Raw genomic sequence first — 16,313 nt, forward strand, 5'->3', positions numbered from 1 at the left:
TTTCTCCCACTGTACGATGACAAAATGGTATCAAATTCAGATCGAATGCCGTGATTCGAATATGTTTTCGTATCGACAATTTGTTTGAAGCTAAAACGAATACGTTATCGAATGCCGTGATTAGGTCCCTGCTTTCTAGCTTTACACTCTATATTGACACTTCCCCTTTCTGTGAACATTTTATGAAAAATTGTTTGATTGTAAATGTTGTTGTTGCATTGCAAATTTTTGCTGTACGAAAACCCTATGATTACTTCTAATGAGAGAGAAAGTAAATGAACCAGTGAGTCAAAATTATTTTTACATGCAACAATGACATTCCGCGAGTTTTGCTTATTTTCCACTGTTCGTTACACACACTAACAGAAGATAATAACACGTGTACATATAGGAGGTGTGACTGAGTGTGCACGGCTAAAGGATATGACAGTCGACAGTAGGGAAATGGAAAAAAACATGTCAATTAAATGGTTGAACGCGGGCGAGAAGAAAATCGATAAAAGTAAACAACCAAAAGGAACACAAATAACTTTTGCCTGCAAATGGGTAGGTTTTTGTGGGTATATTTACAGTAAGGGCAGCCATTGAAGTGACGTTTGTTATTAATGTTGTATCAAAGAACTTGGCAAATAAGCTTAAATTGGTTTCGACGGGCATGCAATGTAAAAATATTGGCGGGAATTTCGTTTATTTCTTGCTCAACATATGAATGAAATAGTAATGTGATACGTCGGTGTCTCTTAGGATGAACTAAGCGTGTCGAATGACATAGTTTTCAAAATTGTTTCCATTGTAAGTCGACCGAGTTTTGTCTGTCTATTTCTGTTAGTTGATTCTTGGATCAGCTGACACTACAGTACAGTTTTATAAATTTGGTCGAACTTTGGCAATATTACAAACACTAATGCTATGTCTACATTGACTCGTTTTGCTTATGACGTTTTGAAAAACATCTCAACCGTTCACAATAGTTAAGATGTTTTGCAAATTGCATTTTTTCACACTTCAACATAAATGTTATGAAGCCATAAGCGTGTGGACGTGATTTGATGTGATTGACGAATCGTGATTGAACTAAAATTCTTCGTGCGTGAGTGTAAGTGAGTGAAATCATGCACACGACACTATTCACGACTCACGAGAAAATGACGACTCAAGAGACACTCACGTTACACTCAAGATTCGCGAGACACTAACGATTCACGAGACACTAACGACTCACGAGACACTAGCGACTCACGAGACACTAACGACTCACGAGACACTTACCACTCACATAACAAAGACCAAAATTTTTTTGCATGTCCTCAAATCATACGGTATTTTAACGTACGAATCTGACTACAAGTGCATAAAAATGAAAATATAAAATAACTTGTTATGCAGGGCTGATAAATTTTTTACATTAATATTCGTACGTTCAAATGCTGTGTAATATCGGAAGCATGGAAAAAAATTATTATTCGCTGGATGGAAAATTAGTTGTTTAACCGTGACTCGTGATTGTCTCATGAGTCATGATTTTCTTGTGAGTCGTGAGTAACGATCATGAAGAAGCCGCCGAGAGATATCGGAAGAGTTTTCTTTCCGCTTTATAGTCGTACTATCATGGAAGTCTTTCGAGGAGAGATATGGTAGATGGACTAAAAGAGCATGACAATTGCTTTTGTGTCGATATTTTCTCCTCGGACCTTGAAAATTTATGGTGGGGTCACGCAAAATTGTCAACTAATTGGTAAATCCAAATGTTGGTACGGCCTCCAATATCCGCAGGTGGCCTACAATGTGAAGAGTCTCTAGTCGATAGAATAATGTTTGTAAGGGAAGTCAGGAAATTAGATCCGTAACTTCGGGATAAGGATTGGTCCTGAAGGCTGAGATAGAAGGGATTGATTGGGCTCATGTACTCGTTCTGGGTAAAAAGAGGACTACGGATCTTTTTCCGCGGATAGTAGTAACGTAACCAACTGTGGAACTTAATTTTTAGGGTAGCATCGAAAGGTGTATTCTTCTTAAATTATTAACACATTCAGTTAACAATCAATTCAGAACTGGCACGGACTTGAGGAATCCGACAGTCTTGTTGGGTGTTGACAATGTGATTTCTGCCCAGTGCTCTGAATGTCAATCTCCGTAACATCAGTCGCCTCAGCTGCAATCGTCGCAGTCATAATCCGCATCAACAATCTTCGCAGCAGCAATCTTCGCTGCTCTTATCTCTGCAGCAACAATTCACGTATAATTTCACATGAAGGGATTTCTATGCGAGCCTTAGCCAGAACATTGGAGGCGCCCAACCGACAGCATACAAGCAGGCACTTGTGAAAGAGGTCCCTTCGCGTCCGAAGACAGTGTGCAGCCTTGGTAGAGCTGGAGGTGTCTCTCGACCCAGCAAACCCGACAACCATTATCGTCCTGGTCGAGAATCGCACAAGATCTTACGATTCCATGAAGAAAATGCAGGTCTTACATCGCATCGGTGCAATAGGCCAGAGCCAGGTAAGGGTCGTTAGTGATGCTGGATCTTCTAGTGCTAGTGATGGAGAACGAGCTACTTAGGGAGGCCTTGTTGGTCCTGCGGTTGAGCTCGGAATTCGATGGCGAATTGTGAGCTCCCCTGGTGGCAGTCAAGCGCTTGCCGATTTCGTGCGGGTAATCGCGGAGGGGAGAAGAAGACGGGTTAGCACCTTCTCTCAGGTTGAGGATGGATAAGTCCTATCAGGCCTGATGAGCGCCCGGAGAAGGACTTTCGCTTAACCCAGCGGGAATATGAGGCCTTTCCATGCAGCTTAGCGAAGAGGATTCTGTAAAACTTGGACTGGACCCGCAGCGCATGCGAGGGCATGGGTGCTGTGGAGGCGAGGTATGCGGACACCCGGCCTGCATGGCATAACTGTTAGAGCCATCAATAGGATAGATGATAACCAGCTACTGCTCTTCTTCAATGACTGCATCCAAACTCCGTCGTAAAACTTATGAGTAATGACGGAGGGGAGTGAAGACGGGTTGGCACCTTCTCCTAGGTTCAGGATAGATACGTCTTATCAGGCCCGATGGGCGCCCGGAGAATACGGGCGAAGGAGTTTCGCTTAACCCAACGGGAATATGAGGCCTTTCCACGCAGCTTAGCGAAGAGGATTCTGGAAAACTTGGACTGGACACGCAGCGCCTCATGATGGATTTTTTCCCCCAGGACACAACGGTCACGGAGCCGTTTTCTGAGTACAAAGTAAAGAATACCTTCAAGTACATGCGCACCGAGACACACGTGCTAGATGGCTTAACTCTTAGAACCCTCAACAGGATAGATGTTAACCAGCTGTTGCTCTTCTTCAATGGTTGCATCCAAACCCCGTCGTAAAACTTATGAGATGGAGGAGTTATCCGCTCTGCTTTGTGCCACGAGAGTGTAATGCGTTTGATTCGTTTGGCCGTTTGATTCGTTACATGGAGCAAAACTTGAGAGTGGCAACAACATCGGAGATATTGGTCCAGCTGGGTACGAAGAATAATACTGGCAAACAGATGCTACTTTGGACTAAGTAAGCAGTTTAGAAACAAGGCCACTTCTCGACAGACGAAGACTACACTTTACAAGACACTGATACTACTCGTGCTGTTATATGGTTCTGAAGCATGGGTACTTGTGAAAGCAGATGAGAGAAATATTCTTCGTAAAATATATGGACCAGTTTGCGTTAACGGAGAATATAGGCGACGTATGAACCACGAGCTGTATGAGCTGTATGACGACGATAGCATAGTTACACGCATCAAAATACAACGGCTGCGTTGGCTAGGTCATGCTGTCAGAATGGATGAAGAAGCTCCAGCAAAGAAGTCTTTTGATGGCAAACACGGTGGTACACGCACACCGGAAGACCAAAATCCCGATGGGAAGATCAAGTTGTGGGAGACACGTCGAAACTTGATGTCAGAGATTTTAGAATGAGCGCAGAAATTCGAGGCGCTTGGAACGCTATTCTATGTTCGGCTAGTGGAACAAATATTCTGTCATAGCCAATTAAACCCCATAAGACCCCATATACTCAATGTTTTTCAATGTAGTGATGAACGAATTTTATTGTTCTTCCGCAACGCGCATGCGATCACCCAAGCTTAAAAGTTCATTGAAAATTACACTAAGGTTTTTCACTTTATGAGCAATCTCAATTTTTGAATTTCCGATATATACAATAGGTCAAAGACATCTTTTGTTGTGCTTCTCTTATATATACAGATTGCCTTGGACTTACTATAGGATTAAGGGTAAGACCGCTGGCCGTTGCCCTCTGCAAATGGTTTGTTAGGTCCTGGTTTACTGATTCAAAGCATTTATCTAGGTTGGCTTCTGGTGTTGAAGTGTAGAGTTGAACATCGTCAGCTTACATTCTAAGATTACAATGTTTGATGGCATTAGGTGGATCATTGCTATACAGAGGCTATTAGCTATTAGCCCTTTATCTGAATATCGGAATATTGTGATCGGTTTTGCAAATATGACGATATCAACCTAGCAGCGATATTGGAGAATTGAAACATATGTGTAATATTGTCGCATAATGTTAAATGGTGCACTATATCGAAAGCCTTTGAGTGATCAAGAAGAACTAGAACCTTACATCAATAAGGGCTGTGGTGCAGCTATGAGCAGGTCTAAACCCAGACTGTTTATCCGTCAATAATTTATCTTCGCTTAAATAAAATAAAAATAAAAAGACAATATCGTGATGGGTCTAAATTCATTTCCATTCTTTGAGACAGGAACTGCAAGCTTCCAAGTCCTGCGGAAGAAGCTTGTGGTGAGAACAAAATTAAAGACGTATGATACTGGTTTCATTATATGGTGTGGTACATTTATCATTATAAATTTAGGATTATATTGGGTTGCCCAAAAAGTAATTGCGGATTTTTTAAAAGAAAGTAAATGCATTTTTAATAAAACTTAGAATGAACTTTAATCAAATATACTTTTTTAATCTGAGCCAAATTAAACAAGGATGTCGGGGGCCTCACGTAACATACTGTCCCAAAATTTCAGCGAAGTCAAACAAGAAATGCGTCTTTTAAGGATCTATGACATTATGTCGAGTCATCGGTTATATCGAAATCTGGACCGATCTTGACCGTATTCAATTAGGATTTCGAGAGGCCCAACACAACCCACTGTCCTCTCTGTAATAGACCTAAAACTTTAAATAGGCAGATTGGTCTATATATATACCCCAGCTTCTAACTTAATCTGAAAAATACTCCTTTTATTGGCTCAATACTCTATATCGGGAGATCGGTCTATATGGCAGCTATATCCAAATATGGTCCGATCTGGACGATGTTCAACAAAAAGGTTAAGAGGGATACCAAAACGCACTGTTTTATATTTCATTCCAAATCGGACGAAAAATTCTCTTTTTATGGGCTCAATACTCTTTGTCGGGAGATCGGTCTATAAGGCAGCTATACCCAAATATGGTCCGATCTTAACGATGTTCGACCCAAAGGTGTAGTGGAGGCCCATGACGCTGAACGCCTGGGTTCGAATCCTCGCGAGACCATCAGAAAAAAATTTCAGCGTTGGTTTTCTCCTCATAATGCAGGCAACATTTATGAGGTACTATGCCATGTAAAACTTCTCTCCAAAGAGGTGTCGCACTGCGTCAAGCCGTCCGGACTCGGCTATAAAAAGGAAGCCTCTTATCATTGAGCTTAAACTTGAATCGGACTGCACTCATTGATATGTGAGAAGTTTGCCCCTGTTCCTTAGTGGAATGTTCATTGGCAAAAATTGCAATACCTAAAATCCAATTTTATGAGATCAGAAGGTCAGGTTTATATAAAAAAAATACGAAATCATCGAAAATTGTTTGGAAAATGTTTTTATACCCAAGATATCTGCAAAACTATAAATACCCCAAAAAAGTATTTATTGGGTATTTTCCCGATAAATACCCAAGCGTTGGGTATTTGTTTTATTTTGTGTATTTTGTTTTATTGTTTATTTTAAATATATAAATGAACTATTAAAATTATATAATAATTTATAAAAATAACATATGTACTTTCTACAATGTCCTCCAATTTGTTATGTTTTTGAGTTTACCTACTCTATTTGTTTATATCCTATTTTTTTCGCTTTTCACTATTTCAGCGTACCATTTTCCACAATAATATTTTTTTTTCTATGAAGTTATAATTAAATAATTAAAATTTCGAGATAAATTACCCAATTTCTATTTATCTTGATATTTGTTTTGTTAAGCCTCGCCACTTTCTTTCTGTATATGATAGAGGCGAGATATATATTTGACTCATTCTCAATTCTTTTCGCATAACGTACATATGTGTGAAAGGGAATATAATCTTGATCAATGCACAATTTCTACTATTAAATAAAAATTTAATTCGTACAATTAAAATTATGTTCAACGTATGCCTTGTTTACCAACCATTTGCCGTAATACAAAAGAAAATCGAAATTCTATGTAGAAAAATTATTAAAAAAATTAACACCTTGTTCGAAAGTTTTTTTTATAAGACAATGCCATATTTATTCGGTCAAACTTAGTTCAAAATTTTTTCTGTCTAGCCTGTAAAGTGAATCTCCAAACCCAACTATGGCAGCCTCCCTCCTTATCGGTTTTAAGATCGGTTGCCCTAACAACAGCTGATTCAACACTCCAATATTTGAGAAATATAAAATATTCCTACTATCCAGGTCCATATGGTATCTATAGTAATATTCGCAGTTTCGCAATTTTCGCAGTAGTTTAGAAAATTCCCTGTCCAATATTGATCAATGAATCTTTATGGAAACACCTTTCTCCTGCAATATGGAAAATTTCTTGTTTAAAGTAGATGTAAATGTGATGTCATCAAATACAGAAGAATCGAAAAACTTATCGCTTCAGAAATCATTACTGTCTCATCAAGACCCATCACTGTTATCACGATATCAGTATGGATTCTGTTTTGGAATTGACTATAACTGTGAATGAAGGATTTTGAAATCCTGTTTGAAACAATGTCTATATACTGATTTTATTAAGGCTTTTAATAAAGTAAATCATAATCATGGCTTGGATATAAAATTACCTTTCTAATCGGACGCAATTCTTTCTAATCGGACCGAATACTTCTGTTTCCAAATCTACTGATGTTCTATCTGGAGTTTTACAAGATAGTCTTGTTAGCCCTATTTTGTTTTTTATTTATATCATTCATTTCCAGATGATGTTAAACTCTTTAAACCATTCAAACTGATATGGTTCAACTGAAATAACTGTTTATACGACTGGTCTCAACTGAATCTGATGGAATTTAAATATAACAAAAATACGTAAATGGTTCGCCTCAGTGTGAAACCAACCATGGATTCTGGATTCTAGTTAGACCAAAGGATAAACTGCAGATCACATATATCATTGATGGGGAATAAAGCTTATGGTTCTTTAGGTTTCGTTAAGCGTTGGACTAAACAGATAGTGGACCCAAACATTACGAGTACGACCGATTGCAATTTTGTCTGTGCAATAACAATTCGTGTTATTATGCATAGCTAAACCTAACCTACCACCCTATTGACAGAGGCTAAATCTGATCAAATTGCCCACGTTGCACAGTGGGAGAAATGTGCCGTGTGAGAACGTGTAGAGATATCGGTAGAGGCAAATTGCAAAATACTAAGTAGGTCTCGGTCAAAATTACACAAAAAGTCGAATATCTCCGAAACCAGTAGAGATATCGTAGATCTCCAGCAGAGTTTTTTGTAGGGATTTTCGGGCACTATCCAGTAAAAAAAAAAAAAATAAAAATAGACCATAAATGAAGATTTGACACCCTGAATAATTACGCGTAATACCGAGGTGACCAAATTTAGGGCCTGCCAAAAGGCGCCCGGACAACCTAGGGCTTTAAAAGTTTGCACACTATCTTGATAAGACCTCAGATCTAACCATTTCACATGGCTTGTAAACTAAAAACTATATAATAGTTTGACAGATATACCAGTGCAAACTTGGTAACACTTCGGATATACACTTATGTATATCCAATATGCTGCAACTTATTTGTTGTGATACTAACCTATGCAAAAAGAACTTTGCATTCTGAATTTAATACCTTACCCAACGGTTTACTATTGTTTTGCTAAGTTGTTTAACCAAATGTCGTTTAAAGCTGCAACTTATAAATTGCAAACATTGTTTATTTAAGAAAAAATATAATAATGGACCATTTTTTTCTTGGCATATCCTAGCCCAGCTTTGTTGCTTACTTCGTCTATACTAAGTATGAAAAAATTCTTATGGTTTTTCATGCCCTAGATGTGAGCACAGAAAAAGAAAGCAAAACTTTTCTGTCATTTCATGGTGCCATAAATACAACAATGAAAACGAACCAAACGGAATAAGTGGCACAATAAACTGGCTATTATCTTCCGGAAATACGAGAACTTGCACGTAAACGTCTGTCACTATCGTTTTCTCAGGTTTCGTTTTTATACCATATTTTTGTGCTAAGGGTCCTTTGGCTGTTATTAATGTCTGCAGGATACAAAATAGCTGTAAATTGCAATTAAAATGTTTAACAACACGTCAACACGAACGGGTAATAGTTTCGTCATTTCCTGTAGTTGCCGGATAGCTGTAACCACCTTCACATTTCCGGTGTGCGCGGTGCACAAACGACTCACCAAATGGGTGCTAAAAAAATTATTGGCATTTGCCGAAACTGTAGATAATTTTGGTGTGTTGAAGACAAACCCCCATGCTATGGGAAAAAGGAATTAAATGTGTAAAAATACCTCAAGTTCAGCAGGGCCGAATTTGCATAGCCATTATCAGGAATTGTATTCGGCATGAGTATCGATACGCCTAGTTAGACTTACAGTTCCAAATTTCAGCCAAATAGCTTTAAACAAGTAAAAGCGTGCTAAGTTCGGCTGGGCCGAATCTTATATAGCCTCCACCGTGGATCAAATTTGTCGAATTCTTTTTCCGGTATCTCAAGCTATACCCCCGATGCTGTTTCAGGCTGTAGACCGATTCAGACCATTTTTGACACGCATGTTGAAGTTCATGGGGGAAACCGTTGTACAATATTTCAGCCAAATCGTATAATAATTGCTCCCTCTAGAGGCTCATAAAGTCAAGATCCCAGATCGGTATATATGACAGCTATATCAGGTTATGGACCGTTTTGCACCATACTAAGAACAGTTGTTGGAAATCTTAACAGAACACTTCATGCCAAATTTCAGCCAAATCGGATAGGAATTACGCCCTCTAGAGGCTCAAGAAATAAAATAGGGAGATCGGTTTATATGGGTGCTGTATCAGGCTATAGACCCATTCGGACCGCATTCGACACGTACGTTGAAGGTTATAGGAGAAGCCGTTGTTCAAAATTTCAGCCAAATTGGATAGCAATTACGCCTTCTAGAGGCTCAAGAAGTCGAGATCCCAGATCGGTATATATGACATCTATATCAAGTTATGAACCAATTTCCACCACACTTAGCACAGCTGTTGAAAGCTGTGCATCAAAATACGTCATGCCAAATTTCAGCCAAATCGGATAAGAATTGCGTCCTCTAGAGGCTCAAGAAATCAAGATCCAAGTTCGGTTTATATGGCAGCTATATAATATAATCAATCCTAATCGACCTACACTAATAAGAAGTATTTGTGCAAAATCAAGCGGCTAGCTTAACTCCTTCGAAAGTAAGCGTGCTTTCGACAGACAAACTGACGGACGGACATGGCTAGATCGACTTAAAATGTCATGTCGATCAAGAATATATATACTTTATGGGGTCTTAGACGAATATTTCGAGGAGTTACAAACAGAATGACGAAATTATTATACCTATAAATGGAGGCCACCGTAGCGCAGAGGTTAGCATGTCCGCCTATGATGCTGAACGCCTGGGTTCGAGTCCTGGCGAGACCATCAGAAAAAATTTTCAGCGGTGGTTTTTCTATTCTAATGCTGGCAACATTTGGGAGGTACTATGCCATGTAAAACTTCTCTCCAAAGAGGTGTCGCACTACGACACACCGTTCGGATTCGGCTATAAAAAGGAGGCCTTTGAGCATTGAACATTGGGTATTTCTTCCACCAGCATACATATGATATTGCACGAACACATTGCCATAAAACAGATTTGTTCTCGTTGGACTCTGCACGATTAGATAATCTCTCGATTAATGCGAAGAAATGTTGAAAAAATAAGACCGCGGTGCTTCAAAATCGTGGATCTATGCGTAAGTGCTCGAAACAAAACAACAATCGACCGTATTGGTCTTCGAAGACGAGTCAAATTTAACGAAAGTTCATCGTGGAAGAAGCACTTCAAAGCAAATGGACGCCTGTTTCTTCGCCAAACTGGTCATTGGGCGGTTGTACCGCTTGAGCAACGTAGGAGATCAATTCTGACCGGTACATCACATTTTGCATGAAGTCTTGAGAGTGATTCGAAAAACAAACAAGAGAAGACGAATTTTTCTTTAAAAGAGTGCGGCCTAAACAAACGGCTTTTTGACCGGCCAAAACTTCGAATTTAAAGGTCATCCGCCTTAAAGCCCTGACTTGACACCCAATGATATCTTTTATTCCCGCACTCTAAGAAAAAAAGTAGTGGTCAATGATTTTGGTCGCCAGAAGATGCTGTTGAAGCGTTCAATATGCCTTTGAATATAGTGCCATCAAAATTGGTTAAGAATTGGATATAGCTCCCACATTGTACTTATAGGGTAGGTGGAGGGTATTATACAGTTGGCACCGCCCGATTTTTGCCCTTCCATACTGGTTATATTTCATGTTGTTTTACAAGCATATAACTTTAAAATTTTGCACAGTAGACAAAAAAACTACTACTATTAAATTTATGCTTTTATACAAAAAGTGTTCGTCTAAAATTGGGAAAGTTTTTATACCCTCCACCATAGGATGGGGGGTATACTAATTTCGTCATTCTGATTGTAACTACTCGAAATATTCGTCTGAGACCCCATAAAGTATATATATTCTTGATCGTCGTGAAATTTTATGTCGATCTAGCCATGTCCGTCCGTCTGTCCGTCCGTCCGTCTGTCGAAAGCACGCTAACTCCCGAAGGAGTAAAGCTAGCCGCTTGAAATTTTGCACAAATACTTCTTATTAGTGTAGGTCGGTTGGTATTGTAAATGGGCCATATCGGTCCATGTTTTGATATAGCTGCCATATAAACCGATCTTGGGTCTTGACTTCTTGAGTCTCCAGAGTGCGCAATTTGGGATGAAATTTTGCACGACGTGTTTTATTATGATATCCAACAACTGTGCCAAATATGGTTCAAATCGGTTTATAACCTGATATAGCTGCCATATAAATCGATCTTGGGTCTTGACTTCTTGAGCTTCTAGAGGGCGCAATTCCTATCCGATTTGGCTGAAATTTTGCAAGACGTTTTTTATTATTACTTTCAACAACTATGTCAAATAAGATACAAGTCGGTTCACAACCTGATATAGCTGCCATATAAACCGATCTGGGATCTTGACTTCTTGAGCCTCTAGAGATCGGAATTATTATCCGATTTGCCTGAAATTTTGTACGACGGATTCTCTCATGACCATTAACTTACGTGTTTATTATGGTCTGAATCGGTCTATAGCCCGATACAGCTCCCATATAAATCGATCTCTCTATTTTACTTCTTGAGGCCACAAAGGGCGCAATTCTTATACGAATTGGCTGACATTTTACACAGGTCTCCAACATATAATTTAATTGTGGTCCAAACCGGACTATATCTTGATATCGCTCTAATGGCAGAGCAAATCTTTTCTTATATCATTTTTTTGCCTAAAAAGAGATGCCGGGAAAAGAACTCGACAAATGCGATCCATGGTGAAGGGTATATAAGATTCGGCCCGGCCGAACTTAGCACGCTTTTACTTTTTTAATTTATATGTAGCAAACGTCTCAATTGTTGTATAGAAGTTAAAAAATTTTTAATGGATTTATTCAAAAGCTTAAAATTTAATTTAATTTCAGCAGACAGTGTTTGCTGATATCAGCAGGCTAATTTTTCCAGGTGTTGGTATAAAGGAGAAAGTGGCACAGGGCACGCCACCGTGACTTATTTTATCAGCACTCCTATGGGTGGCCACCATTAATAACCTATGTTATTTACTATGTTATAATACTTATAACAGGTAAGGATCCGAATCAGCTGTGCAGAAGAGCCGAAAGGATCTTGGAGATGGCATACGACTGATACAGATCTAGGGGTCTCATTGTTAACCCAGAGAAGACTGAAATCTGCCTGTTCACCACTCAGTATTTTGGTGGACTGCAATGGAGAAAAAGTGCAACGTAAGGATAATGCAATAGGTGCAGAGGACATGATGTGTTTGGAGCAATGAAGACCTCGCACACTAGGGCACTGGAGACTATTCTAGATATCCAGGACATAGGCATAGAGATTAAGTGTGAGGTAGCCACTGCGGCTGTGAGACTCAAGGAGATGGGGATAGAGGATAGGAGCAGGTCAATCAATCGCGGCATAGTTGAGGCGACGATAGGAAACCTGGAAAGAATGAAAAAGGTTTCCGATCGGATACCTGAAATGACACTTGAGGCCGAGTCCGAGGCACTGCTGCAAGCAGCGGAACTGTGGTACAGCCATTTGAAAGTTCATTGATAGAGGACATAATGGGCCTGGGGCCTACATTGGGAACCCAGGGACTGAGATCTATTTTCTTCTGCTTGACCATAATACAGCTGCAAGCGCAGATTGGGGCGATGACGAAATGCTTTCTTCGGTGGTGTGATGTTATCATCTATACGGACAGTAAATTTGCCATCAGGGCAGGACGGTAAGCTCACGGACAGTCTTGGAGTGTAAGGAGATTAACGCCTTTTCTGAGGATGGCACAATCCGCATTGGTTGGGTGCCGGACAATAGCTGAATAAGAGGAATGAAAAATTAGACGATATGACAGTGAAGACCAGAGAACTGCCGTCAAAAACTTGGTTAGTACGATGCTTTTCGGATCTACGCTATGCAAGTTATTGGCGTGGGCGACAAATGCGCATGCAACGACGAAAATTCTATGGGGAGATCCGGATCGTCAGAAGACGAGGCTATTTCTGAGTGGAATGAAGAAGGAGGTCAGTAAAGCTTTCAATATCATAACGAGATACTTAGGACTACGAAATCACTTGTGCAAATTAGATGAGGCAAGTGATAGCATGTGTTGGGCATATGGGGAAGCTAACGAAACGTTGGAGCATTTCCTATGTCAATGCCCGGCTTTCGTGGCAAACAGACACCAGCACATAGGTGGGGACACAATACCAGAAATTATGGATTTTGTAGGCAGCACCGAACTCCTGAATTAGATTTTCTTTTTCAAGATTACATCTAAAATTAAGAGCGCATAACAAGCTGATTACTGGCCTAGGTGTATGTCTATAGTGGCATGGGGCGGATTAATATCCACACCCTCTTTTCAACCAAACCTTATCTACTGGAATTTGCCAGGCTTTCTAAGACGATCTGGCTGGTTAAACAGTAGGAAATAGAATTCATCTCACTTCTCCTGTTCTTGTGGTATAACAATTGAATAAAATGATTTCTGATGAAGTACGAGGACGTCAAAGAAGAGGAAGTTAAAAAAACGAACATCTGTGTGTATCCTGCACTGACAAACAGAAGCTTTTCAACTTATACCCGTTTTTTTGAAGACTTGAAATAACATATTCAAGAAAGGTTTAGTGAGTCTTAATGTAAACTGCTACCACATTGGGTTTTGACACGCTGTACTAAAGTGGTAGTGAAGGGTATAAAATTCTATTTACCATATTTTCCATGATTTGGCGTAGTCTGAACACCCACTGCACCAAATCATGGAAAATACTAATGAAAAACAGACCAATTCTTTCCAAGGTACCTGAAAACTTTATAAGAATTTGCTGGATGAACTAAAATGAGGATTAATCCCCAGTCAAATATATCTTCATTCTCTTGTTACTGTGAAATAACCGTATCTAATCAATAGGCTTGGTTAATATTCTAACATATCGTGGGAAAAGTGGTGAACAAAAAAATGTTTAACCCTGGAAAGTCATCCTTATTAACGTCATTCTTCGTCAATTTGACTACGACCTATTTCTAGGCGCTGTAAATTGCAAAATTTAGTTAAGATTTTATTTAATTAATATTAAACAAAAATTCAATCAATAATTTACTAACGCTATATGTAAAATGAGATCGAAACAAAGGAGGAAGGATGATTGTCCAGGTTCAAATTCTGGGAAACTCCGCATAATTTCTTTAAGTTTTTGTAAGGGCACAAGTATTCTAACTCAAATAGTACATACAAGGCGCACACCCCTTTGGAGCTGGGTGATTTAGCGTTCCCCGAGTACTCCCCTGTTGACGCCCCATCTATGGGTAATTAATGATTTTTATTATTTCTAAGTTTGTAATTTTATTATTTTTTTTTCTTCTGAATTGTAGTAATTAATAGTGGCTTTTCAAACAACAAAGACAGACACATATGTCGCAACAAGAAAACTTGCCAAGGTAAGATTTTATCCCTGGTGTGGTTAGTTGGCGGATATTTTGTCTGTGGGAGGTGTTTGCGTGTGTATGGCTCATTCAATGTTACCATGATTTTCAGAAATAAGTTGATTTCACAGCATTTTCGTCCTGGCTTCCACGGCAAGACCAATATGTGGTGACAATCGGAGGTAAGCAACAGTTTTCTTTCACAAGTAAATTTGAATATTATGGCCATTTTATGTCTAGAGACACGAACTGTTACGGAGGGTAAAGTTCACCCAAGCAGTGAAAAGGACAAAGGCGTGCAAGGTATTTCCATATGCGATTACCATTGTTTATGTACGTCTGTGTAGTTTATGTGGGAGTACGTAATCCTGGGTGGGTTATTATTCCAACGAAGTTACCAACCTTAAATTCACTTACCACAATTATCCATTTACGATTCGAGCGATAATCATCATTATCGCCGCACCATCATCATCATCACCACTATCGTCATCGTCACCACATCAATAAATAAGAGAAAGGTATGTTGATGGGAGGAAAGATAGGACGCGCAGCAGAAAGAGAACGCAATAGGATCAAGGTCGTTGGCGACCCATATATTAAAATGTCCTCATACCCCTTATCCTGAGCATTTAGCTGTCGTTCATATATGCATTTATTTGCTTCGTGGCCACATGTACCGGAACACCCACAACAACAGAAAATTGCTCTCTCCGTGTCACTCTCTCTCTCTCTAGGTTTTGGCATTGCCACGTTTTGTACGCTGCGGTGAAGGTAACACGACAAATATGAACTTTTGTGGGGAATATTCATATTATGATTTAGGTTATGATATTTTTGGATTTTTAATTTTTTTTTTAATATTTATTCCAGGGATACGGAGCAGGTATATTTTTTTGAGCTCAGCTCCCGCTGCAAGAAATTTTTTTCTGAGACCCAACAAAGTTAAATATACTTGACCGTCTTGGCAGTCATAATCGATTTAGTCATGCCCGTCCACCTCACTAAAGCACGTTAACTTTCGAAGAAATAAAATTACAATAGAAGCTTGAAATTTTGCACGAATACTTCCTATTAGAGTAGGTCGGTTGGGATTGTAATTGGGCTATATCGGGTTGATCTTGATTGCTTGAGGGTTTAATTCTTATCTGATTTCGCTTAAATTTTGCACGAAGTGTTTTGTTTGTTTGTAAGAAACATGGATAAAATCGGTTTATAGCCCTATAGCACCCATATAAACCGATCTCCCGATTATCCGATTTGGCTGAAATGTTGTACAAAGCCTTCTTCTATCAAATATGGTATAAATCGTTCCATAACCTTATATAGCTTCCATAAAAATCGATTTCCCGTTTTACTTCTTGAGTCCCTAATGACAACTTCTACTCTGGTCTCCAACATCCAAATCAAGTGTGGTCCGAATCGGTCCATAACTTGATACAGCTCCAATAGCATAGCACTTCTTTTCCGTTATCCTTTGTTTGCCTATAAAGAGATACCGGGCGAAGAACGTGACAAATGCGATTCATGGTGGATTCGGCCCGGCCGAACTTAGCATACTTTTACTTATTTCCTTATTCACGCCGTCATACGACAAGTTGTATATTAATATCTGCGACTCTATAAAGTGCATATACTAGTATATTTTCTTGATCGCCCCGACATCTTATTTCGATCTAACCCTATATGTCCATCCGTCCGTCTGTGGAAATCACAGTAGCGTGTAAGCGAATAAACCGATTCGCTTGAAGTTTTG

At 39.3% G+C, this 16,313-nt stretch overlaps 1 protein-coding gene across 4 annotated transcripts in view; it reads right to left on the reverse strand.

Moving 5' to 3' along the window:
• Positions 1 to 16,313, reverse strand: part of LOC106083679 (adenylate kinase isoenzyme 5) — a 114,111-nt gene that overhangs the window by 82,906 nt on the left and 14,892 nt on the right. Inside the window, exon 1 of one of the 4 annotated variants that reach the window (XM_013246844.2) lies at positions 14,975 to 15,035. The exons of the other annotated variants lie outside the window; for them this stretch is intronic. Coding sequence (XP_013102298.1) covers positions 14,975 to 14,987 — 13 coding nt within the window. The 5' untranslated portion in view covers positions 14,988 to 15,035. Of the gene's footprint in view, positions 1 to 14,974; positions 15,036 to 16,313 lie in introns of those variants that run through there. 4 annotated transcript variants of the gene reach the window in all.

The sequence above is a fragment of the Stomoxys calcitrans genome, chromosome 3 (genome assembly GCF_963082655.1).
Source record: "Stomoxys calcitrans chromosome 3, idStoCalc2.1, whole genome shotgun sequence".
Classification (NCBI taxonomy): Eukaryota; Metazoa; Arthropoda; class Insecta; order Diptera; family Muscidae; genus Stomoxys; species Stomoxys calcitrans.